Below are 26,169 nucleotides of genomic sequence, written 5' to 3' on the forward strand. Positions count from 1 at the left end.
GCAAAGCAGGGATTGTGAGGTTCAGAGTGGGGGAGTGCTGTGATACCAAGTGAACAGGCCAGAGATCTTACCTGGCATAATCCATAGCTGGGTGCATATCCCTAAACACAATTGTGCTTATTGCATCATTACAATAATAGTTACTTGCACCCCAAGGTTCAGCACTGAAGTGCAGAAGCACCCTGTAACTAAATCAAAGATGTGTCATGAGGGATATAAGGGAGACTGGATGCACTGGAGTTGTTTTCCTGAGCAGAGGACATGTTTTACACTGAAAGACTGAAGCGACTGGGCTTGTATACCCTTGAATTTCGAAGATTGAGAGGGGATCTGATTGAGACGTATAAGATTATGAAAGGATTGGACACTCTGGCAGTAGGAAACATATTTCCACTGATGGGTGAGTGCCGAACCAGAGGACACAGCTTAAAAATACTGGGTAGACCATTTAGGACAGAGCTCAGGAGAAACTTCTTCACCCAGAGAGTGGTGGCTGAGTGGAATGCTCTGCCCCAGAGGGCAGTGGAGGCCCACTCTCTGGATTCATTTAAGAAGGAGTTGGACAGAGCTCTCAAAGATAGTGGAATCAAGGGTTATGGAGATAAGGCAGGAACAGGATACTGATTAGGAATGATCAGCCATGATTATATTGAATGGCGGTGCAGGCTCGAAGGGCAGAATGGCCTACTCCTGCACCTATTGTCTATTATCTATTGTCTATTGTCTATGTTTGAGGTGTATAAAGTTAAGAAGGGTATATATAGAATAGACAGAAAGGAACCTTTCCCTTTGGTGGAGGGATTAATGACTAGGAAGCATGGATTTAAGGTAAGGGGCAAGAGGTTTAGAGGGAATGTGAGGAAAACATTATTCATTCAAAGGTTGGTGGTACTCTGGAACTCAATGCCTGTAAGGTTAATAGAGGCAGAAACCCTCATAAATTTAAAAATGCATCTTGGCTACCAAGTAGGAAGCACTGCTGTGCTACTGTGAAATTATTCTTAACATGCCCAAACATGTCGTTGTTCTCTATGCGTTCTCTCTTTTGTCTCTAGTTGGCACAGATGGTATTAGCACAATCCCTATGGCCAAGAGGTCTATGCCGCAAGAAAGGAAGGATGGAAGCCTCCTTAGAGTAAGGAGGAAATGTGGAAACACATCACTGAGGTATCTCGACAATTAGTTAAGGAAGAAGAGCCCCAGATTTGTTGGGGCACTAGGCACAAAGGTTGCAGGACGACAGTAGTGCCATATGAAAAGTGCTGCCTCTGGTATGTCAGTGTCCAGCTGCATCCATGGACAGGCTGACATGGACAGCCAGCTCATACACTGTCAGAGCCTAACTGGTTTGCATACAGATCTACACTCCATCATTTTAGCCATTGGTGCTCAGTTCCAATGACAAGGAACCAGGAGGAGCAAGGGACCTTGACCTCACTCCAAGTGTTTCTTCCACACAAGGAAATAGAGGGTGCCAGTAGGCACCCAGCTGGTGGAGGAAACACTTACAGGCCCTCCAGACGTCTCCTCTCAGGATGCTGAACAGGAAGTACGTCTTCCACCTCTGTCCTGCCTCATACCCTCAGTCCTGTGGGAGTTAAAGCAGAGGAGAGTGCACCTGCCTGTAGGCAGGACACAATGAGCATGTTTGTCCCCTCTGGAGGCAAATGCTCCAGGTGTCGATTGGTCAAATCTCCAAGGCCAACTGCTCCACTGTGGGGCAGGCTCCCTCCATCCCAACGCATACTCCAGAAGTGCACTGGGACGTAGTGGGAGGAAAATGCATATTTTTAAGAGTACATGGGTTGCATGGGTGACGTAATTGTAAGTCCTTTATCATATCTGTTAATATATGTTAACTTTTCATCATCAGTTGTCTGAATATCTACCTAGCTAGTCACTTCAATATTCAAGGTACAGAATCTAGCCATCTTTAGTGCTACACGAGGTTCAGTTGTCCAGCATATGAAATGCAAATCTCTTGTGTGCAGGCTATGAAAATTTGGAAGAAGTTTGCTATTTCCTACTGAGTAAATCTTTCCATGCTGCAATATATAACTTGTGCGTCACACCTATTATTGCATTGATTCCTGATGCTGCATGATGATTCTAGCTGGAATTGCTGGCTAATGGCTGACTTTTATGTTGGGAATTGTTGCTATCTAGTTTCTATCCAGCAGGTGGGAGATATGGGAAACTGCATGCTAATGAAGGGACATTAACTAATGATGAGATTTTAATTCATGCTGATGCATACAAATAGGCCTCTCAGTGCCCACTAGTGAGAATCTTGTTCTGCAATTCAACATTTGGTTGGAAAATGGAAACTTTGATGGGCTGAAGAGGCTGTTGCTTTGCTGTACTGTTCTATGTTCTTGTTTTGCTCTCAACAACTGGCTACTAAACAGCATAACCCACTCTCCCTCAAGTCCGTCCACACAGACCAAGAGGACCATCAATTCAGCTGTAACAAAGTTACTATCCTAGGACCGGCCAACCAGAGACTTGCAGATAAACCCAGTGTACAAACCGCTGCACAGAAGACTCAGAAGTGACACTCACCCCAACAGACCGGACCCACATAAAAACCAAGTGGGACAGATCAGCAGCGCTTCATGAAAGTCGCATTGATGAAATTACCCAGTATGGTACTGAAACATCTGCATGATAACCCAACAACTTAGCAAGCTAACCAACTACCTCAGGAAAGAAATAGTTTAATCCTTTAAACAAAACTTAATTAAAACTTCTCCAATCTGTTTTTCTGTTTTCCTTAGGCTGATAACGGTAACTGTATTGAATATGTCATTCTGACATTTAAGACAATTGGAGTATCAGTAAAGCTTACAAAAACTGGCCATGCCTTTCTGGAACAAAATGAAATTGAGCTTCCTTTTGTCCATGGATCAGGTAAGAATGACTGCTTCAGAGTTCAGCTTGTGTGTTTTTGTTTGAATTTATTTACCTTTCTTAATATTTCTACATCAGTTTCAATAGATCCAATTTTAACAGAGTGGAAATCAGGTGGGTGTGTGGTACAAATGTTACTTGGTACTTGATCAACTCAAACATGATTCTTGACCAGATCTGGATACACATAGTGATGGCTTACTAAATATTTGAGGAGTTATGAATAAGAGGATGTTCTAATTGCTTGTTAAGTCCATTTGTACTTGGTACTGCAGGTTTTGGCTTTGATAACTTAATTGCATGAAGAAATTTCACCTGACTCCATTTTTACTCAGAACTTGTTAATTGTCTTTGTGTGCAGCTGGTACCTTGAGTGTTCACCTGGTTTCCTCAATATTTCTTGAGATACTGAGTGTAAGTGGTCTTCATATCCAGTATGATTTCAAGGGAGGTAGAATCTATGTAATACTCCAACCAGATCTGATGACAGAAACTCGAGGGCTCTGTGGAACATACAACAGGAATAACTTGGATGATTTCATGTAAGTAAATATTTTGCTGCTTTTCAGATTTATGAAATTCACAACAACAACTTATATATTCTGAAGAAGTATCACTGAGTTTGAAATGTTAATGTTGTTTTCTTTTCACAGATGCTGCCAGACCTGCTGGGTTTCTCCAGAAATGTCTGATTTTTGTTTGTTTCAGATCTTTAACATCTTTTGTTTTGTTTTGTTTTATATTTATATATTGTCTTTAACATGGTTTGTTCAGGTTGTATTTCAGTGTCATTGATTGATAATTATAAAAAACGGGTGGTATTTTATAAAGGTCTGAGTGACATGGGCTATGGCAAGATGTGCAGCAAAATCAGCCAAGGAGTGCAATGAGGCTAATCTCAACGTTGAAGTCATCTTTCGATCTTTTATGCTTTTCAAAAGCAGTGTGGCAAGATTCTCACCAGTAGTACTGCATTACCAGTTATAGGGATTAACACTTGTTGAACTCCTTGTTGACGATCCAAATCATTTCATTAATATTTAGGTTCCAATCTTATCAAACTCATTTAATAAACTAGACATTGAGAAAATTCAACATGGAAACCAGATTGATTCAGCTTGCTACTTTCTCCAGATGACCTCCACATTGAAAACTGAGCACCAACATAGAAGAATAGAAGCGAGGAGCAGGGTATTCAGTCCTTTGAACTTTCTATGCCATTCAGTATTATCCCTTGATGCCTTTAATATCTAAAAATCTGTTGTGGTTCTTTTCGCCGAGCTGGGAATTTGTGTTGCAGACATTTTGTCCCCTGTCTAGGTGACATTCTCAGTGCTTGGGAGCCTCCTGTGAAGCGCTTCTGTGATGTTTCCTCCAGCATTTATAGTGGTTTGAATCTGCCGCTTCCGGTTGTCAGTTCCAGCTGTCCGCTGCAGTGGCCAGTATATTGGGTCCAGGTCAATGTGCTTATTGATTAAATCAGTGGATGAGTGCCATGCCTCGAGGAATTCCCTGGCTGTTCTCTGTTTGGCTTGTCCTATAATAGTAGTGTTGTCCCAGTCGAACTCATGTTGCTTGTCATCTGCGTGTGTGGCTACTAAGGATAGCTGGTCATGTCATTTCGTGGCTAGTTAGTGTTCATGCAATTTCATCAACAGATGCCTAAGGGAAAGACAACGGAATGAGGACATGCCACAACCCAAAGGACTAGCCACACTACCATACATCAAAAACATTTCTGAACTGACAGCCAGACTACTGTGACCACTAGGACTCATAACAGCACACAAACCAACAGCCACCCTCAGACAACAACTCACCAGGACGAAGGACCCGATACCCAGCATGAGCAAAACCAATGTAGTGTACAAAATCCCATGCAAGGACTGCACAAAACACTACATAGGACAAACAGGAAGACAGCTAACGGTCCGCATCCATGAACACTAACTAGCCACGAAACGACATGACCAGCTATCCTTAGTAGCCACACACGCAGATGACAAGCAACATGAGTTCGACTGGGACAACACTACTATTATAGGACAAGCCAAACAGAGAACAGCCAGGGAATTCCTCGAGGCATGGCACTCATCCACTGATTCAATCAATAAGCACATCGACCTGGACCCAATATACTGGCCACTGCAGCGGATAGCTGGAACTGACAACCGGAAACGGCAAATACAAATCACTATAAATGCCGGTGGAAACATCACAGAAGCACTTCACAGGAGGCTCCCAAGCACTGAGGATGTCACCTGGACAGGGGATGAAACGTCTGCAACACAAATTCCCAGCTCGGCGAACAGAACCACAACAACGAGCACCCGAGCTACAAATCTTCTCCCAAATCTAAAAGATTTATCAATCTCTTTTTCAAATATATTGAGTGACATGGCCTCCTTTGCCTTCTGTAATGGAAGATTCCACAGGTTCACTACACTTTCAAAGAAGCAATGTTTCCAAATCCAAAAGAGTCATATCCACCGGTTCTTTTTGACCTATCTACTAGTTACATCTCAGTTTGCAACCTGGATTTGTTAAAAATGACTTGCCATGTCCAATCTTATTAATGCTTCCCAAAATGTCCTATCATCATGTCTTTTACAAATTGACTTGCATTTTCCCCCATTACTGATGTTAGAACAAAGAGCAAGAACATTAAAGCACAGGAACAGGCTCTTCAGCCCTCCAAATCTGTGCTGAACCATATCCTGTAACTAAATCTACCACCTGTTTTCTAAGGATCTGTATCCCTTTGCTCCCTGCCCATTCATTATCTGTCTAAATACATCTTAAATGACACTATCGTTCCCACCCCTACCACCTCCACTGGCAATGCATTCCAGGCACCGACCACCCTCTGCACGAAGGACTTTCCACGTATATCTCCCTTACACTTTTACTCTCGCACTTTGAACTTGTGATCCCTAGTAATTGAATCCTCTGCTATGGGAAAAAGTTTCTGACTATCCACCCTGCCTCCACCTTTTGTGATCTTGTAGGCCTCAATCAGGTCCCCCCTCAACCTCCTTTCTAATGAAAATAATCCTAATCTACTCAACCTCTCCTCATAACTAGCACCCTCCAAGCCAGGCAGCATCCTGGTGAACCTCCTCTGCACCCTCTCCAAATCAACATCAGTTTTCCCTTTACTGTATAGTTTGCTCTGGAATTGCATCTTCCAAAATACATCACCTTGCATTTGCCTGGATTGAACTCCAGCTGCCATTTCTCTGCCCAACTCTCCAATCTATCTATATTCTGCTGTATTCTCTGACAGTCCTTTTCACTATCTGCTACTCCACCAATCTTAGTGTCATCTGCAAACTTGGTAATGAGGCAACCCACAACTTCCTCCAAATCATTTGTGTATATCACAAACAGCAATGGTCCCAGCATCGATCCCTGTGAGACACCATTGGTGACAGGTCTCCATTTTGAGAAGCTCACTTCCACTACTAATCTCTGTCTTCTGTTGCCCAACCAGTTCTCTATCCATCTGGCTAGAGCACCCTGGACCCAATGCAACTTCACCTTCTTCATCAGCCTATCATAGGGAACCTTATCAAAAGCCTTACTAAAGTCCGTGTATATGACATCTACATCCTTTCCCTCATCAATCAACTTTGTGACCTCTTCAAAGAGTTCTATGAGGTTTGTAAGACATGACCTTCCCTGCACAAAACCTTGCTGCCTATCTCTGATAAGCTCATTTTCTTCCAAATGGGTATATATCCTATCCCTTAGTATCTTCTACAGTAGCTCCCTTACCACTGTCAGGCTCACAGGTCTGTAATTATCTGGATTATCCCTGCTAACCTTCTTAAACGAGGGGACAAAGTGAGCAATTCTCCAGTCCTCTGGGACCTCCCCTGTTTTCAAGGATGCTGCAAAGATATCTGTTAAAGCCCCTCTCTCACTTCCCTCAGTAACCTGGGATAGATCCCATCCTTGTGCGCCTTAATGTCTTTTAAATATACAACACTTCCTCCCTCCTTATGCCACCTTGACCTAGAGTAATCAAAGATCTATCCCTAACTTCAACATCCACCATGTCCCTCTCCTCTGTGAATACCAATGCAAAGTACTAATTAAGAATCTCACCCATTTTCCCTGACTCCACGCATATCTTTCCTCCTTTGACCTTGAGCGGGCCAACCCTTTCTCTGGTTACCCTCTTGCTCCTTATATATGAATAAAAGGCTTTGGAATTTTCCTTAACCCTGCTCGCTGAGGATATCTCATGACCACTTTTAGTCCTCTTAATTCCTTGTTTCAGATTGGTCCTATATCTCGATATTTTTCCAAAGCTTCGTCCGTCTTCAGTCGCTTAGACCTTATGTATGCATGCTTTTTCCTCTTAGCTAGTCTCACAATTTCACCTGTCATCCATGGTTACCTAATCTTGCCATTTCTATCCGTCATTTTCACAGGAACATATCTCTCCCGAACTCTAATCAACCCCTTTTTAAAAGCCTCCCTGCTGGCCTCTTCCTGCTCCTATTTACTTTGTTTTCTTAATATTATTAGTAATCATAGCTTTATTTTGCAAGGTAACCCCTTTTCTTCCTAGAACTTTTCTGCCTCCGTTTTTGCTTTTTAACCTTCTATATTTTGTTCTATCCTCGTTTCCCCTTTCTCTGTCTCCCATCCCTCTGCCATTAGTCAAAACCTTCTTGAGCAGGACTAGCAACTAACATAAATGGAAACCACAGGCATAAAAATAGAGAGTGGTTAAAGAAAGAGTAGGGCTGATCAGAGTCTGGAGAAATCCAAACACTACAACCTTGGTCAAGAAAGTTGTAAGGATAATCCCAGCAATTACAGACCAGTTAGTTTCATTTTTGTAGTGGGGAAACGTCAACAAAGGAGGTTAAAATTGTGAAAGGAAGCATTGGGCTGATCAGAGACTAAAAAGGGGATTTACACATGGAGGCAGGGATAAGGGGTATGCATGACTGAGATAGAACATAGAACATAGAAGAATACAGCGCAGTACAGGCCCTTCAGTCCTCGATGTTGTGCCGATCCAAGCCCAACTAACCTACACTAGCCCACTATCCTCCATATGCCTATCCAATGCCCGCTTAAATGCCCATGGTGTTAAATTAATACTTTGTATCTGTCTTTAGAAAAGTGGAGGATGCTGCCCAGGCCATAATGACAGAGGAGGGATCAGAATTAATAAGGACAAAGACTAAGATAGATCATTGGCACTTAACAATGCACCTGAACCAGATGAGATGCAATCAAGGCTTTTAAAGAAAGTGAGGGAGAACTTGCGTGAATTGAATTGAATTGAATTTATTGTCATTTGTACCGAGGCACAGTGAAAAGCTTTGTCTTGCAAGCAATACAGGCAGATCACATAGTTAAGTCGCACAGATAAGTAAATAATAGGTAAATATCAGCAAAAACAAAAGCACAGGTACAGGCAAATGTTAAGAGTTTGAGCGTCCATTCAGTATTCTAACAACAGTAGGGTAGAAATTGTTTCGAAATCAGCTGGCGCGTGTGTTCAGACTTCTGTACCTTTTCCCCGATGGTAGAGGTTGTAGAAAAATATTGCCATGGTGGGATGGATCTTTGAGAATGCTGGCGGCCTTTCCTTTACAGTGGGCCTAATGGATGGATTCTCTAGATAGGAAGTTGGCCTTTGTGATGGTCCGGGCCGAGTTCACCATTCTCTGTAACCGTCTCCGATCTTGAATGGTACAGTTGCCATGCTCGGTAGTGATACATCCAGACAGAATGCTCTCAATGGCGCACCTATAAAAGTTGGCCAGAGTGTACACCGTCATGCCAAATTTCCTCAGCTGCCTGAGGAAGAAGAGACGTTATTGGGCCTTTGTAACCAGTGCATCCACATGAAGAGTCTAAGAAAGCTTGTTGTGGATGACTACTCCCAGGAGTTTGACACTCTCCACTCATTCCACCTCTGTGCTGTTAATGTGGAGGGGAGCATGAGTAACATCCCGCAGAAAATCAATAATGAGTTCCTTGGTTTTGCTGGCATTGAGAGCTAGGTTGTTCTCAGTGCACCATTTTTCCAGGTCTTCCACCTCCCATCTGTAGTCTGTTTCATCGCCATCTGAGATTCAACCAACTATGGTGGTGTCATCAACGAACTTGTAAATGACATTAGTCTGGTATTTGCCGACGCAGTCATGGGTATACAGTGAGTACACTAGGGTGCTGAGTATGCACTTTTGGGGGGCTCCACTGTTGAGTGTTAGTGAGGATGAAATATTGTCCCCAGTCTTCACTGATTGTGGCCTGTGATCAGGAAACTGAGGATCCAGTTGCAGAGAGTGGGGCTTAGTCCGAGATCACTAGTAATTAGTCTTGAGAGGATAATAGTGTTGAAGGCTGAACTGTAGTCAATGAGTAGGATTCTTACGTAGTTGTTCTTGGTGTCAAGATGTTTCAGGGAGGAATGAAAGGCATGTGATATGGCATCTGACATGGATCTGTTGGTACAATAGGCAAATTGAAGTGGGTCAAGAGTCATAGGGAGGCTGGAGTTGATTAATGCCATGACCAGCCTTTCAAAGCACTTCATAACCACTGAAGTTATGGCCACTGGGCGGTAGTCATTGAGACATGCTGCATGAGCCTTCTTAGGCACAGGGATGATGTTGGCTCTCTTGAAGCAAGCAGGAACAGTGGCCTGCTGCAGGGAGAGGTTGAAAATGTCCGAGAAGACCTCTGCTAGTTGATCTCCGCATGCTCTGAGTGCACAGCCTGGTACTCTGTCTGGTCCCAACACTTTCCTTGGATTCATACAAAGGAAAACGGGTCTGACCTCTGATGCAGTGACTGTTGGGTTAGGTTTGTCAGAATAGGTGTTACCTCTCCGCTGAAAGTCTGGTCAAAGCAAGCATAGAAGGCGTTGAGACAATCTGGGAGGGATATGTCATTGTCTGCTATCTTACACTGTCTCTGTGATGTCATTCAGTCCTTGCCATAGTCACCGGGTGTCTGTCTGGGTCTCTAAATTGGATTGGTATTAGTCCTTGGCTGTTTTAATGGCTCTGTGAAGGTCATACTTGGATTCCTTATATTTGAGTGGGTCTCTTTACCTGAAGGCCTCATGTCTGGTTTTTAGCAGGTTTTTAATGTCCTGATTCGTCCAGGGTTTCCTGTTGGGGAACACCCGGATTGACTTCCTTGGTATGCAGTCCTCCACACACTTGCTGATAAAGGCTGTGACGATGGTGGCGTACTTTTCCAAGGTACCTGTGGACTGTTTGATCATGACCCAATCAGCCCATTCCAGACAGCACTGGAGTTGATCCTGTGCCTCCTCTGACCAGCATTGGACCTGTATCTGCGAGGGGATCTCCTGCTTGAGCTTTTGCCTGTAAGCTGGGAGAAGAAACACGGCATTGTGGTCAGAGTTCCTGAAATGAGGGTGGGGGATGGAGCAGTAGGTATCCTTCACTGTGGTGTAGCAGTGGTCTAAAATGTTCGGGCCCCTGGTCGGCCAGGTAATATTCTGGTCGTAATTGGGCAACACTTTCCTTAAATTGACTTGATTGAAGTCGCCAGTTCCAATAAACAGGACCTCAGAGTGTTCCGTCTCCAGGGTGTTAGTGGTAGAGTACAGCACATTAAGAGCTTCCTCAACCTTTGCTTGTGACAGTATGTACACAGCAGTTAGTATAGCAGTGGTAGATGGAAAGGTAGATGGAATTCAAAGTTTGGGGAGCAGTGGCTGCCCAGGATTGCAATGTCCGTGCATTACAAGTTGTTGATTAAAAAGCAAACTCCTTCACCCTTTGTTTTACCTGAGGTCACTATCCGGTCCATACAATGGATAGAAAACCATCAGCCTGAAGTGCGCAGTCGGGAATGGATGGATTGAGCCACTGGCTGTAATTTTTGATATTCTCTGGACTAGGAGAAGTGCCAGAAGACTGGAGAATTGCATGCATTACAACGTTGCTCAATTAGTCATATGTAAAAAGGTGGCATTTGATACAGTGCCTCACAACAGTTTTGTGAGAAACTCTGTAGATCACGGAATAAAAATGGACAATTTCAAAGTTTGCAGATGACACAAAACTTGTCAGAATTGTAAACTGTGAGGACAGTCTGGAACTCTGGAAAGAGGACATTGACAAGTTAGTGGAGTGGGCAGAAAGGTGGAAGATAAGGTTCAATGACAATTGTGAGATGTTGCACTTTGGTTGGAAAAACATTGAAAGACAATGTAAAATAGGGGGTACAATTCTAAAGGGGGGTGCAGGAGCAGAGGAACCTGGGTGTGTGTGTGTACTTAGAATTTAAAGGTGGCAGGACAAGTAGAAAGCAAGGTTAATAAAGCATACTGTGTTTTCATCTTTATCAATAGTACCATAGAGTACAGAGCAAGGCAGTGATGTTAAACATTTATAAGACACTTGTCAGACCTCCGCTGAGTATTCTGTACAGCTGTGGATGTCACATAATAGGAAAAATATGAATGCTTTGTGGAGAGTGCAGAAGTGATTCATCAGAATAGTTCCAGGGGTGAGAAACTTCAGGAATAAGGATGGATTGAAGAAGTTGGAACTGTTGTCTTTGGAGAGAAGAAGGCTGCGAGGATAATTGTTTGAGTTTTTCACAGCGCATACGTTTTAGAAAAGGAGAGAATAAGTGGTGAAGCAGTCAGTTTAATGTGCAAGTCAAAGAGGGTGCTTTTCCATTCTTTAAACCAATAGTTTGCATATCTTTTTTTCAATTTCATAGGTCCTCGAGTAACCAGATTGAATCTACTCCAGTGGCCTTTGTGAACTCCTGGAAAGCAAGTGTACTGTGTGTCAATTCATCTTTGTTTCCAGTTCATGAACCTTGTAAGGTCAATCATCAAAAAGGTAAAGATTGGTCAATATGTTTTGTTTAAATTGAGGAAAGTACCTAGTATATGGAATCTTTCTGATTTTGTCAAGGAGGCTTGAAGATGAAATCATACTGGCAACAGTTGCCATTTCCACTCTCCTAAACCGTCTGAACCCCAGAAGGTAGCTGGAGTGGTTTTCTGACAACATGCCTGGGGATCGGCATTCCATTCACAATGATGGCTTGACAACTGTGACCTCATTAATTTTCAATCATTTTACTGTCTTTGGAGGGATTCTTCAAGAGTCCATTCTTTTCTCTAAGTATTCCTTCTGAGATTTTCTTGTGGATTACTTTTTGCTTTTCTCAGGCTACATCTTTATACTTTTATTTAAGGCAGTGTAGTCATGCCGTATTGTTGCCTTCTATGTTGATGTCTAATGTTCCATGTATTTTTCTACATAGCTAAAGTAGCACAAATGCTCAAGAATGTGGACGTTTGGGTATATTTTCATAACATTTAACGTGGAATGACTAAAGGAGATGTTTTTTGTATTTTATGAAAAGTAAGTTTCTTCATCCCTAAGCACACAGACATGCCCCTCTTGCCAATAACCTCCCCCCCCCCCCCAACTATTTCTACACTTGATAGGCAAATAAATGCTAATGCTGAAAATGTGTTGCTGGAAAAGCACAGCAGGTCAGACAGCATCCAAGGAGCAGGAGAATCAACGTTTCGGGCATGAGCCCTTCTTCAGGAATGAGGAAAGTGTGTCAGCAGGCTAAGATAAAAGGTAGGGAGGAGGGACTTGGCGGAGGGGCGTTGGAAATGCGATAGGTAGAAGGAGGTCAAGGTGAGGGTGATAGGCCGGAGTGGGGGTAGGGTGGGGGTGGAGAGGTCAGGAAGAAGATTGAAGGTTAGGAAGGCGGTGCTGAGTTCGAGGGATTTGACTGAGACAAGGTGGGGGGAGGGGAAATGAGGAAATTGGAGAAATCTGAGTTCATCCCTTGTGGTTGGAGGGTTCCTCGGCGGAAGATGAGGCGCTCTTCCTCCAACTGTCGTGTTGCTATGGTCTGGCGATGGAGGAGTCCAAGGACCTGCATGTCCTTGGTGGAGTGGGAGGGGGAGTTGAAGTGTTGAGCCACGGGGTGTTTGGATTGGTTGGTCTGGGTGTCCCAGAGGTGTTCTTTGAAACGTAACTCCGCCCCCACGCCGATCTCCGTCACCACGCCTAACCCCGCCCCCATGCCGATCTCTATCACCACACCTAACCCCACCCCCACGCCAATCTCTGTCTCCGCCCCCACGCCCAACCCCGCCCCTTGCCGATCTCCGTCCCCGCCCCCACGCCCAACCCCGCTCCCACTCCCAGCTCCAGCCCCACACCAAGCCCTAGCTCCCAGCCCTGCTGTGTTTTCACCATCGCTCCAGAACTACCCCTCTCTGAGGATGAAAGATCAGTCCTCAGCAGAGGCCTCACCTTCATTCCCCCTCGCTCCCGGATTAACGAGTTCAACACACGGCGTGACATCGAACAATTCTTCCGCCGCCTTCGCCTCCGCGCCTACTTCTTCAACCAGGATTCTCGCCCACCCTCTGACGACCCCTTCTCCCGCCTCCAACACACCCCATCCACCTGGACACCCCGTGCTGGCCTCTTACCTGCCCTCGATCTCTCCATAGCCAACTGCCGCCGCGACATTAACTGCCTCAACTTCTCCAACTCACTCACCCACTCCAACCTCTCACCCTCGGAACATGCAGCCCTCCACTCCCTCCGTTCCAACCCCAACCTCACTATCAAACCGGCAGACAAGGGAGGCGCGGTAGTAGTTTGGCGCACCGAACCTTACACCGCTGAGGCTAAATGCCAGCTTGTCGACACCTCCTCCTACTGCCCCCTTGACCATGAGGAGAAAGTGAGGTCTGCAGATGCTGGAGATCAGAGCTGAAAATGTGTTGCTGGAACAGCGCAGCAGGTCAGGCAGAATCCAGGGAACAGGAGAATCGACGTTTCGGGCATAAGCCCTTCTTCAGGAATGACGCAAATCGACGTTTCGGGCATAAGCCCTTCTTCAGGAATGAGAGAATCGACGTTTCGGGCATAAGCCCTTCTTCAGGAATGAGGGAATCGACGTTTCGGGCAAAAGCCCTTCTTCAGGAATGAGGCGAATCGACGTTTCGGGCAAAAGCCCTTCTTCAGGAATGAGCCTCATCTTCCTGTAACCCTTAGTCCAAGAACTCCCCACCTATGTTCGGGACACCACCCACGCCCTCCACCTCCTCCATGATTTTCGCTTCCCCAGTCCCCAACGCCTTATCTTCACCATGGATATCCAGTCCCTGTACACCTCCATCCCCCATCACGAAGGACTCAAAGCCCTCCGCTTCTTCCTTTCCCGCCGTACCAACCAGTACCCTTCCACTGACACCCTCCTTTGACTGACTGAACTGGTCCTCACCCTGAACAACTTCTCTTTCCAATCCTCCCACTTCCTCCAAACCAAAGGAGTAGCCATGGGCACTCGCATGGGCCCCAGCTATGCCTGCCTCTTCGTAGGATATGTGGAACAGTCCATCTTCCGCAGCTACACTGGCACCACCCCCCCTTTTCCTCCGCTACATCGATGACTGTATCGGCGCTGCCTCGTGCTCCCATGAGGAGGTTGAACAGTTCATCCACTTTACCAACACCTTCCACCCCAACCTCAAATTCACCTGGACCGTTTCAGACTCCTCCCTCCCCTTCCTAGACCTCTCCATTTCTATCTCGGGCGACCGAATCAACACGGACATTTACTATAAACCGATCGACTCCCACAGCAACCTAGACTACACCTCCTCCCACCCTGCCCCCTGTAAAAACGCCATCCCATATTCCCAATTCCTTCGTCTCCGCCGCATCTGATCCCAGGAGGACCAGTTCCAATGCCGTACAACCCAGATGGCCTCCTTCTTCAAAGACCGCAATTTCCCCCCAGACGTGATCGACGATGCCCTCCACCGCATCTCCTCCACTTCCCGCTCTTCCGCCCTTGGGCCCCGCCCCTCCAATCGCCACCAGGACAGAACCCCACTGGTCCTCACCAACCACCTCACCAACCTCCATATAGAGCGTATCATCGTCGTTATTTCCGCCATCTCCAAACGGACCCCACCACCAGGGATATATTTCCCTCCCCTCCCCTATCAGCGTTCCGAAAAGACCACTCCCTCCGTGACTCCCTCGTCAGGTCCACAACCCCCACCAACCCAACTTCCACTCCCGGCACCTTCCCCTGCAACCGCAAGAAATGCAAAAATGCGCCCACTCCTCCCCCCTTACTTCCCTCCAAGGCCCCAAGGGATCCTTCCATATCCGCCACAAATTCACCTGCACCTCCACGCACATCATTTATTGCATCCGCTGCACCCGATGTGGCTTCCTCTATATTGGGGAGACAGGCCGCCCACTTGCGGAACGTTTCAGAGAACACCTCTGGGACACCTGGACCAACCAACCCAACCACCCCGTGGCTCAACACTTCAACTCCCCCTCCCACTCCACCAAGGACATGCAGGTCCTTGGACTCCTCCATCGTCAGACCATAGCAACACGACAGTTGGAGGAAGAGCGCCTCATCTTCCGCCGAGGAACCCTCCAACCACAAGGGATGAAGTCAGATTTCTCCAATTTCCTCATTTCCCCTCCCCCCAACTTGTCTCAGTCAAATCCCTCGAACTCAGCACCGCCTTCCTAACCTGCAATCTTCTTCCTGACCTCTCCGCCCCCACCCCCACCCCCACTCCGGCCTATCACCCTCACCTTGACCTCCTTCCACCTATCGCATTTCCAACGCCCCTCCCCCAAGTCCCTCCTCCCTACCTTTTATCTTAGCCTGCTGGACACACTTTCCTCATTCCTGAAGAAGGGCTCATGCCCAAAACGTCAATTCTCCTGCTCCTTGGATGCTGCCTGACCTGCTGCGCTTTTCCAGCAACACATTTTCAGCTCTGATCTCCAGCATCTGCAGTCCTCACTTTCTCCACATAAATGCTAATACCTATTCACGAACAAAATAATCAGTTAGCAAAATATGGTTCTTTTTATTTTAAAATTAAGTTCAGGATTATGATCATCAGGTTTTTGAGTTAAAAGGAACAATTGAGAAGAAGATTTGATCCTATCCTGAAACACATTATGGATGTACAAGATAAGTGTAGTGTGATTATCACCAAGACCAGTATTTTCAGTGCTCAATATTCAAGTTATCAATGTTTATGTACCAAAAATAGGAGCCAAAGCAAATAATGCATTCTCTGTAGTCTGAAGAATCCTATGACAAAAATCAAAGTAGCAATGGTGTGATATAGGCTGTCATCCCACCAACTGGCTGAAACCTGCATCCAGTAATCCCCCTCCCAGATGACATGATAGCTCCTCCACACTTGCTCCAATTTTATTAAAGTCTTCTGACAGGACCAGTCAGAATAGGTCCTTCAATCATGGGTGGCTTTCCTTCCATCCTTGCCACAGGCTGACTGCTATCTGGATGAAAACATTTCTCCTCATCTCAGTCATAGAGTCATAGAGATGTACAGCATGGAAACAGACCCTTCGGTCCAACCCGTCCATGCCGACCAGATATCCCAAACCAATCTAGTCCCACCTGCCAGCACCTGTCCCATATCCCTCCAAACCCTTCCTATTCATATACCCATCCAAATGCCTCTTAAATGTTGCAATTGTACCAGCCTTCACCACATCTTCTGGCAGCTCATTCCATACACGTACCACCCACTGCGTGAAAACGTTGCCTCTCAGGTCCCTTTTATATCTTTCCGCTCTGACCCTAAATCTATGCCCTCTAGTTCTGGACTCCCCGACCCAGGGAAAAGACTTTGTCTATTATCCTATCCATGCCCCTCATAATTTTGTAAGGTCCTCTATAAGGTCACCCCACAGCCTCCGACGCTCCATGGAAAACAGCCCCAGCCTGTTCAGCCTCTCCCTGCAGCTCAGATCCTCCAACCCTGGCAACATCCTTGTAAATCTTTTCTGAACTCTTTCAAGTTTCACAATATCTTTCTGATAGGAAGGAGACCAGAATTGCACACAATATTCCAACAGTGGCCTAACCAATATCCTGTACAGCTGCAACATGACCTCCCAACTCCTGTACTCAATACTCTGACTAATAAAGGAAAGCATACCAAACATCTTCTTCACTATCCTATCTACCTGTGACTCCACTTTCAAGGAGCTATGAACCTGCACTCCAAGGTCTCTTTGTTCAGCAACACTCCCTAGGACCTTACCATTAAGTGTATAAGTCCTGCTACAATTTGCTTTCCCAAAATGCAGCACCTCGCATTTATCTGAATTAAACTCCATCTGCCACTTCTCAGCCCATTGGCCCATCTGGTCCAGATCCTGTTGTAATCTGAGGTAACCCTCTTCGCTGTCCACTACACCTCCAATTTTGGTGTCATCTGCAAACTTACTAACTGTACCTTTTATGCTCGCATTCAAATCATTTATGTAAATGACAAAAAGTAGAGGGCCCAACACCGATCCTTGTGGCACTCCACTGGTCACAGCCCTCCAGTCTGAAAAACAAACCTCCACCACCACCCTCTGTCTTCTACTTTTGAGCCAGTTCTGTATCCAAATGGCTAGTTCTCCCTGTTTTCCATGAGATCTAACCTTGCTAATCAGTCTCCTAAAAGATTTATGCCTTATCCATAAACTATGAACTCCGGTTTTGGACTCCACCATCAGGAACATCCTTTCTGCATCCAACCTAGTTCTGTTAGAATATTATAGATTTCTATGAGATCACAACCATCATTCTTCTAACCTCCAGTGAATACAATCCTAACTGACTTAATCTTTCATACATCAGTCATGCCATCCCAGGAATCTATTTGGTAAATCTTTGCTGGACTCCCTCAAAAGCAAGAAAATTCCTCCTCAGACCAAAACTACACACAATATTCCAGGTGTGGCTGAACCAAAGCCCTGCATAATTACAGCAAGACATCTTTGTTCTTTACTCAAATCCCCTCATTATGAAAGCAATGTACAGTGTGCCTTTACTGCCTGCTCTACCTGCAGGCTTACTTTCAGTGATTGGTACATGAGGACTCTCACGTCTTGCTGAACATTTATGAGACCGCAATTTCCCTTCCCAAGTGGTTAAAGATGCCCTCCAACACATCTCGTCCACATCCCGGACCTCCGCCCTCAGATCCCACCACTCCAACCGTAACAAGGACAGAACGCCCCTGGTGCTCACCTTCCACCCTACCAACCTTCGTATAAACCAAATCATCTGCCGATTATTTCCGCCAACTCCAAAAATACACCACCACCAGGGATATAGAACATAGAACATAGAACAATACAGCACAGAACAGGCCCTTCGGTCCACGATGTTGTGCCAAACATTTGTCCTAGCTTAAGCACCCATCCATGTACCTATCCAATTGCCGCTTAAAGGTCACCAAAGATTCTGACTCTACCACTCCCACAGGCAGCGCATTCCATGTCCCCACCACTCTCTGGGTAAAGAACCCACCCCTGACATCTCCCCTATACCTTCCACCCTTTACCTTAAAGTTATGTCCCCTTGTAACACTCTGTTGTCCCCGGGGAAAAAGTTTCTGACTGTCTACTCTATCTATTCCCCTGATCATCTTATAAACCTCTATCAAGTCACCCCTCATCCTTCGCCGTTCCAATGAGAAAAGGCCTAGCACTCTCAACCTATCCTCGTACGACCTATTCTCCATTCCAGGCAACATCCTGGTAAATCTTCTCTGCATCCTCTCCAAAGCTTCCACATCTTTCCTAAAGTGAGGCGACCAGAACTGCACACAGTACTCCAAATGTGGCCTAACCAAAGTCCTGTACAGTTGCAACATCACTTCACGACTCTTGAATTCAATCCCTCTGCTAATGAACGCTAATACACCATAGGCCTTCTTACAACCTCTATCCACCTGAGTGGCAACTTTCAAAGACCTATGAACATAGACCCCAAGATCCCTCTGCTCCTCCACCTCACTAAGAACCCTACCGTTAACCCTGTATTCCGCATTCTTATTTGTCTTTCCAAAATGGACAACCTCACACTTGGCAGGGTTGAACTCCATCTGCCACTCCTCAGCCCAGCTCTGCATCATATCCAAGTCCCTTTTCCCTCCCCACCCCTTTCCGCCTTCCGCAAAGACCGTTCCCTCTGTGACTACCTGGTCAGGTCCATGCCCCCCTACAACCCACCCTCCCATCCTGGCACCTTCCCCTGCCACAGCAGGAAGTGTAAAACCTGTGCCCACACCTCCTCCCTCACCTCCATCCAAGGCCCTGAAGGAGCCTTCTACATCCATCAAAGTTTTACCTGCACATCCACTAATATCATTTATTGTATCCGTTGCTCCCAATACGGTCTCCTCTACATTGGGGAGACTGGACGCTTCCTAGCAGAGCGCTTTAGGGAACATCTCTGGGACACCCGCACCAATCAACCACACTGCCCCGTGGCCCAACATTTCAACTCCCCCTCCCACTCTGCCGAGGACACGGAGGTCCTGGGCCTCCTTCACCGCCGGTCCCTCCCCACCAGACGCCTGGAGGAAGAACGCCTCATCTTCCGCCTCGGAACATTTCAACCCCAGGGCATCAATGTGGACATCGATAGTTTCCTCATTTCCCCTTCCCCCACCTCACCCTAGTTCCAAACTTCCAACTCAGCACTGTCCCCATGAACTGTCCTACCTGCCTAGCTTCTTTTCCACCTATCCACGCCACCCTCCCCCCGCCCCCGATCTATCACCTTCATCCCCTCCCCCACTCACCTATTGTACTCTATGCTATTTTCTCCCCACCCCCACCCTCCTCTAGCTTATCTCTCCATGCTTCAGGCTCTCTGCCTTTATTCCTGATGAAGGGCTTTTGCCCAAAACGTTGATTTTACTGCTCCTCGGATGCTGCCTGACATGCTGTGCTCTTCTAGCACCACTAATCCAGAATCTGCAGTCATTGTTTTTACCTAGGGATTGGTGCTGGGTTCACTGTTGTCTGTCATTTATGTAAATGGTTTGGATGAGAACTTAGGAAGCATGGTTACTCAGTTTGTGGGCGACACCAAAATTAATGGTATAATGGACAGTGAAGAAGGTTATCAAAGTTTACAAAATTTAATTCAGATAAATGTGAGGTGGTTGCATTTTGATAAGGCAAATCAGCGCAGGACTTATATAGTTAATGGTATATTCCTGAGGAGTGTTGCTGGACAAAGAGACCTACGGGTACAGATGCATAGTTCCTTGAAAGTTGAGATGCAGGTAGACAGGGGGTGAGTAAGGCATTTGGTATGCTTGCCTTCATTGGTCAGAACATTGAATATAGGAGATGGGATGTCATGGTGCAGCTGTACATGACATTGGTGAGGCCACTTTCAGAATTTTGCAAACAATTCTGGTCGCCCTGCAAGAAGGAAGGACATTATTCGATTGGAAAAGGTACAAAAAGATTTACAGAAATGTTGCCGGGACTGGAGGGTTTGAGTTATAAGCTGAGGCTAAATAGGCTTGGGATTTTTTTCCTGGAATGTCTGAGGCTGGGGGATGACCTTATAGAGGTTTATAAAATCATGAGGTGCATGGATAGGGTGAATAGCCAGAGTAGAGACAGGTACAATTACAATATTTATAGTGCATCTGGGTGGGTATATGTATAGGAAGGGTTTAGAGAGATATGGGCTAATTTCTAGGTCCGATTGGGATATTTGGTCAGCACAGACGAGTTGAACCGAAGGGTTTGTTTCTATGCAGTATGACTCAATGACTGTATAATTGGGTCAAAGAGTGTCAGATAGAGTTTAATTTGGATAAATGCAAGGTAGAGTTGGTTCTGCTATAATGTGTGTTTCTTCAGCGTGAATTGGCAATAACATGATTGAAGGATTTAGGCCATAATTGTAGAACGTGTACTTTCCTTACCTAGGTTGGCTATAGCACTATTCAGGTCCCATTGGTTTGAATGGTGCTGCTATAACGGGATTTTCTTATAACGCGGGATCACTTAGGACCGGAATTATTGCTGTCTACCAGAACAGACGGTATTGCATTTTGGTAAGACAAACACCCTGGGAGTATTTTCGAACAGAGAGACCTAAGGGTTCAAGTACATAGTTCTTTGAAAATTGCATCACAGGTTGACAAGGTGGTGGAGAAGGCATTTGGCATGCTTGCCTTCACTGCTCAGACCACTGAGTATAGGAGTTGGGACATCATGTTGTGGTTGGATATGACATTAGTGAGGCCACTTTTGGAGTACTGTGTACAGTTCTGGTAACCCTGTAATTGGAAGGATATTGTTAAACTGGAGAGGGTGCAAATAGATTTACAAGGATGTTACTGACACTGGAGGGTTTGAGTAATGAGGAGAGGCTAGATAGGCTGGGACTTTTTTTATTTGAGCATAGGACATTGAGTGCTGATCTTATGGAGGTTTACAAAATCATGATGTGCATAGGAATACAAAAGGTCTTTTCCCTTGACTAGGGGAGTTCAAAATTAGAGGGCATAATTTTAAGGTGAGCGATGAAAGATTATAAGGCACCTGAGGGGCAACCTTTTCACAGGGAGGGAAATAAAAGGGGGGCTGGAGTTGCATTGCTGGTCAGGGATGATATCACGGCTGTGCTAAAGGAGGACATGGGTCGTGAGGCATTATGAGTAGAGCTGAGAAATAAGAAGGGTACAGTTACATTGTTGGGGGTGTATTACAGGCTTCCCAATAGTGAGTGTGAGGTAGAAAAACAAATAAGTAAACAGTTTTTGGAAAGATGTGGAGGCAATAGGGGAGTGCTGATGGGAGATATTAATTTTCCCAACATTGACTGGGATACACTTAACGTCAGAGGTCTGGATGGGATAGAATTTGTAAGAAACATCCAGGAGAGTTTTCTAGAGCAGTATGTCAATAGTCCAATGAGGGAAGGGGCCATATTGGACCTAGTATTGGGGAATGAGCCAGGCCAGGTGGTAGAAGTTGTGGTGGGGGATTTCTTTGGGAACATTGACCACATTTCTGTAAGTTTTAGAATACTTGTAGACAAAGATGAGAGTGATCCTAAGGGAAGAGTACTAAACTTGACCAAGACCAATTATATCAAAATTAAGCAGGAGCTGAGAAATGTGGATTGGACACAGCTACTTGAAGAGAAGTCCACATTTGGCATGTGGGATGCTTTCAAAGATAGATTAAAGATAGTGCAGGATAGGCATGTCCCGTTGAAGGCAAAGTATAGGAAAGTCAAGATTCGTGAACAGTGGACGACAGGAGAAATCATACGACTAGCCAAGAGGAAAAAGGAATGTCCAGGCAGCTAAGAACAGAATGAACCCTGGAGGAATGTCGGAAGAGTAGGACCAGTCTTAAACAAGGAATCAAGTGGGCTAAAAGGAGTCATGAAATAGCTCTAGCAAGCAGAATTAAGGAGAATCCCAAAGCATTTTATTCTTATATAAGAAGCAGGAGGTTAACTAGAGAAAGGATTGGTCCACCAAAGGGTTACAAAGGAAGTCTGTGTGTCGCACCTGAGAGAATGGGTGAGATTCTGAATGATTACTTTTCATCAGTGTTCACTGAGGAGAGGAACATGATGAATGTTGAGATTAGAGATAGAAGTTTGATTAGTCTGGATCACATTGACATAAGTAGGGAAGTTGTGTTGGGTAGGCTAGAGATTATTAAGGTGGACAAATCCCCAGGATCGGATGTGATCTATCCCAGGTTGCTGAGGGAGGCGAGAGGGGAAATAGCTGGGGCCCTGACAGATATCTTTGTGGCATCCTTAAATACAGGTGAGGTGCCGGAGGACTTGAAGGTTGCTCATGTTGTCCCCCTATACAAGAAGGGTAGTAGGGATATTCCGGATAACTACAGACCAGTGAGCCTGATGTCAGTGGTGGGAAAGTTACTGGAGAAGGGATAGGATCTATTTATATTTAGAAAAGAATGGGCTTATCAGTGCTAGCCAACATGGCTTTGTGAGGGGGAGAGCATGCCTTACCAACTTCATAGAGTTCTTTGAGGAAGTGACCAATTTGATAGATGAAGGAAGGGCTGGTGATGTCATATACATGGACTTTAGTAAGGTGTTTGATAAGGTTCCCCATGGTAAACTAATAGAGAAAGTGAGTCACGTGTTCTAGCTAGGTGAATAAAGAACTGGTTGAATAACAGGAGGCAGAGAGTAGTAGTTGAAGGGAGTTTCTCGAAATGGAGAAAGGTGACCAGTGGTGTTCCACAGGGATTAGTGCTGTGGCCACTGTTGTTTGTGATATATATAAATGATCTGGAAGGGAGCACTTGTTGGTATGATCAGCAAGTTTGGAGATGACATGAAGATTGGTGGAGTCGTAGAAAGCATAGAAAGCGTAGAAAGAGACTGTTAAAGAATACAGGAGGATATACATAGACTGGAGAGTTGGGTGGAAAAGTGGCAGATGGAGTTCAATTCTAGAGCGAATTATACTGTAAAAAGAAGAGCCTTGGGAAAAGTTGATGAGCAGAGAGATCTGGGAGTTTAGGTCCATTGTACCCTGAAGGTGACTGCACAGGTGGATAGAGTGGCCAAGAAGGCATATGATATGCTTGCCTTCATTGGACAGGTTATTGAGTATAAGAGCTGGCAAATCATGTTAAAATTGTACAAGGCATTGGTTCAGCCACATTTAGAATGCTGTGTACAGTTCTGGTCGCCACATTACCAAAACGATGTGGATGCTTTGGAAAGGATGCAGAAAAGGTTTACGAGGATGTTGCCTGGTATGGAAGTTCCTAGCTATGAAGAGAGGTTAAGTAGGTTAGGTTTGTTTTCATTAGAAAAAAAGAGATTGAGGGGGGACCTGATTGAAGTTTACTAAATCATGAAGGGTATAGACAGGGTAGGTAGAGATAAGCTTTTTCCAGGGTGATGGATTCAATAACGAGAGGTCACACTTTCAAGGTGAAAGGTGAAAAGTTTAAGGGGGGTACACGCAGCGAGTTCTTTACACAGAGGGTGATGGGTGTCTGGAATGCATTGCCAGCAGAGGTGGTAGAGGCAGACACAGTAGATTCATTTAAGATGCGTCTGGACAGATGAATGAGTAGGTGGGGAGCAGAGGGATATAGTTATTTAGGATTTGGGCGACAGGTTTAGACAGTAGATTTAGATCAGCTCAGGAGGGCCGAAGCGCCTGTTCCTGGGCTGTAAATTTTCTTTGTTCTCTTTGATCTTTGTTCACACAGAGGGTGGTTCATATGTGGAATGAACTGCCAGTGGAAATGGTAGATGCAGGTACAGTTTTAACATTTAAAAGACATTTGGACAGGGTACATGAATAGGAAAAGGTTTAGAAGGATATGGGCTAAACACTGACAAATAGGGCTAGTTTAGTTTGGGAAACTTAGTTGGCACAGACAAGTTAGACTGAAGGATCTATTTAGATTAGATTAGATTACTTACAGTGTAGAAACAGGCCCTTCAGCCCAACAAGTCCACACCGATCCGCCGAAGTGCAACCCACCCAGATCCATTCCCCTACATTTACCCCTTCATCTAACACGACAGGCAATTTAGCATGGCTAATTCACCTAACCTACCCACGGTGGGTGGCACAGTGGTTAGCACTGTTGCCCCACAGAGTCAGAGACCCGGGTTCATTTCCCGCCTCAGGCGATTGACTGTGTGGAGTTTGCACATTCTCCCCGTGTCTGTGTGGGTTTCCTCCGGGTGTTCTGGTTTCCTCTCACAGTCCAAAGATGTGCAGGTCAGGTGAATTGGCCATGTTAGGTGAAGGGTAAATGTAGGGGTATGGATGGGTTGCGCTTCGGCGGGTCGGTGTGGACTTGTTGGGCCAAAGGGCCTGTTTCCACACTGTAAGTAATCTAATCTACTCTATTTCTGTGCTGTCTAACTCTATGACTCTGTAACTTCACATTCTATTGCATCTTCTATACATTTGCTTACTCACTCAATCTGTCCAAATCTCACTGCAATATCTCTGCATCCTGCACACTGTAAGTAATCTAATCTAATCTAAATAGATCCTTCAGTCTCCTTTCCATCCAGCTGTGTCTTATCTGCAAAGATATTACATTTAGTTCCCTCATTCAAATCATTAACATATATTGTGAATAGTTGGGCTCCTCATACCAATCCTTGCATTACCCCACTAGTCATTATCTGCTATTCAGTAAAAGGCCCATTTCTTCTTACTTTTTGTTCCCCATTTGCTAACAAATTTTCTATCAATCTTGAAACATTAACCCAGTCCCATGTGCTATAATTTTACACATCAGTCTCTCATGTGGGACTTTGTTGACAGCATTCTGAGTTTCTGAATAAATCACGTTCAATGGCTCCCTGATCATTCCTATAAGTAATATCCTCAAAGAATTCCAATATATTTGTCAAGCACAATTTCCCTCTTGTAAAATCGATGCTGAATGTGTTTAATTCCACCACTTATTTCTAATTCTTGATAATAGATTTGAACATCACCTGCATGACTGACACCAAACTCACTGGCCTCTAGTTCACTGTTTTCTGTATACCTACCTTTTTAAATATTAGGTTATATTAGTGACTCTTCAATCTGTAGTCTACAGAAACTTGTAAAATGGCCACCAGTGCCTCCATTATTTCTAACGGAGGAATAATTCCTTCAGATCTGCCTTCTTGAAAGTGAACATAAGGAAAGTAACTGGCCTAGGAGTGCTTTCAGATTCTGTGTGGACTTGCTGGTGGGATATTCACTGACATCTTTAACCTCTCCTTGCTATAATCTGAAGTCCCCAACTGCTTCAATAAGACCACAATCATGCCGGTACCAAAGAAGACACATGCAGCATGCCTCAAACACTACTGCCCAGTGGCTCTAATTATGAAGTACTTTGAGAGGTTAGTCATGGCTCATATCAATTCTAGCCTCCCAGCCTGCTTTGATCCTTCGCAGTTTGCCTACCAGTGTCACAGGTCCACAGCAGATACCATTTCCCTAGCCCTACTGTCATCTCTGGAACATCTGGATAATAAAAATACCTATGTCAGGCTTCTAGTAATCAACCACAGCTCCACCTTCAACACTATAATTCAACCAAACTAATATCCAAACTCTGAAACCTTGGTCTCTGCTCCACCCTCTGCAACTGGATCCTTAACTTCCTGATCCATCGACCACAATGAGTGAGAATAGACAACAGCACCTCCTTCAAGATAATCCTCAACACTGGCGCTCCTCAAGGATGCGTTATCAGTCCTCTACTGTACACCCTGTACACTCATGAATGTGTGGTCAAATTTCAAACTCCATCTACACCACTGTTGTACACCAGATATCAAACAATCATAAGACAGTAAACTGGAAGGAGATAGAATGCTTGATGAAGT

General features: G+C 45.1%; 1 protein-coding gene across 1 annotated transcript in view; it reads left to right on the plus strand.

Annotated features, from left to right (window-relative positions):
- LOC122539520 (otogelin-like) overlaps nucleotides 1–26,169 on the plus strand; it is a 57,632-nt gene that overhangs the window by 21,927 nt on the left and 9,536 nt on the right. The window contains exons 2-4 of the mRNA XM_087994164.1: nucleotides 2,778–2,910; nucleotides 3,272–3,452; nucleotides 11,650–11,774. Coding sequence (XP_087850290.1) covers nucleotides 2,778–2,910; nucleotides 3,272–3,452; nucleotides 11,650–11,774 — 439 coding nt within the window. The remainder of the gene's footprint in view (nucleotides 1–2,777; nucleotides 2,911–3,271; nucleotides 3,453–11,649; nucleotides 11,775–26,169) is intronic.

This window comes from Chiloscyllium plagiosum, unplaced genomic scaffold (genome assembly GCF_037043375.1).
Source record: "Chiloscyllium plagiosum isolate Xiang-an unplaced genomic scaffold, Cpla_swu_hap1 HiC_scaffold_2, whole genome shotgun sequence".
Taxonomy (NCBI): Eukaryota; Metazoa; Chordata; class Chondrichthyes; order Orectolobiformes; family Hemiscylliidae; genus Chiloscyllium; species Chiloscyllium plagiosum.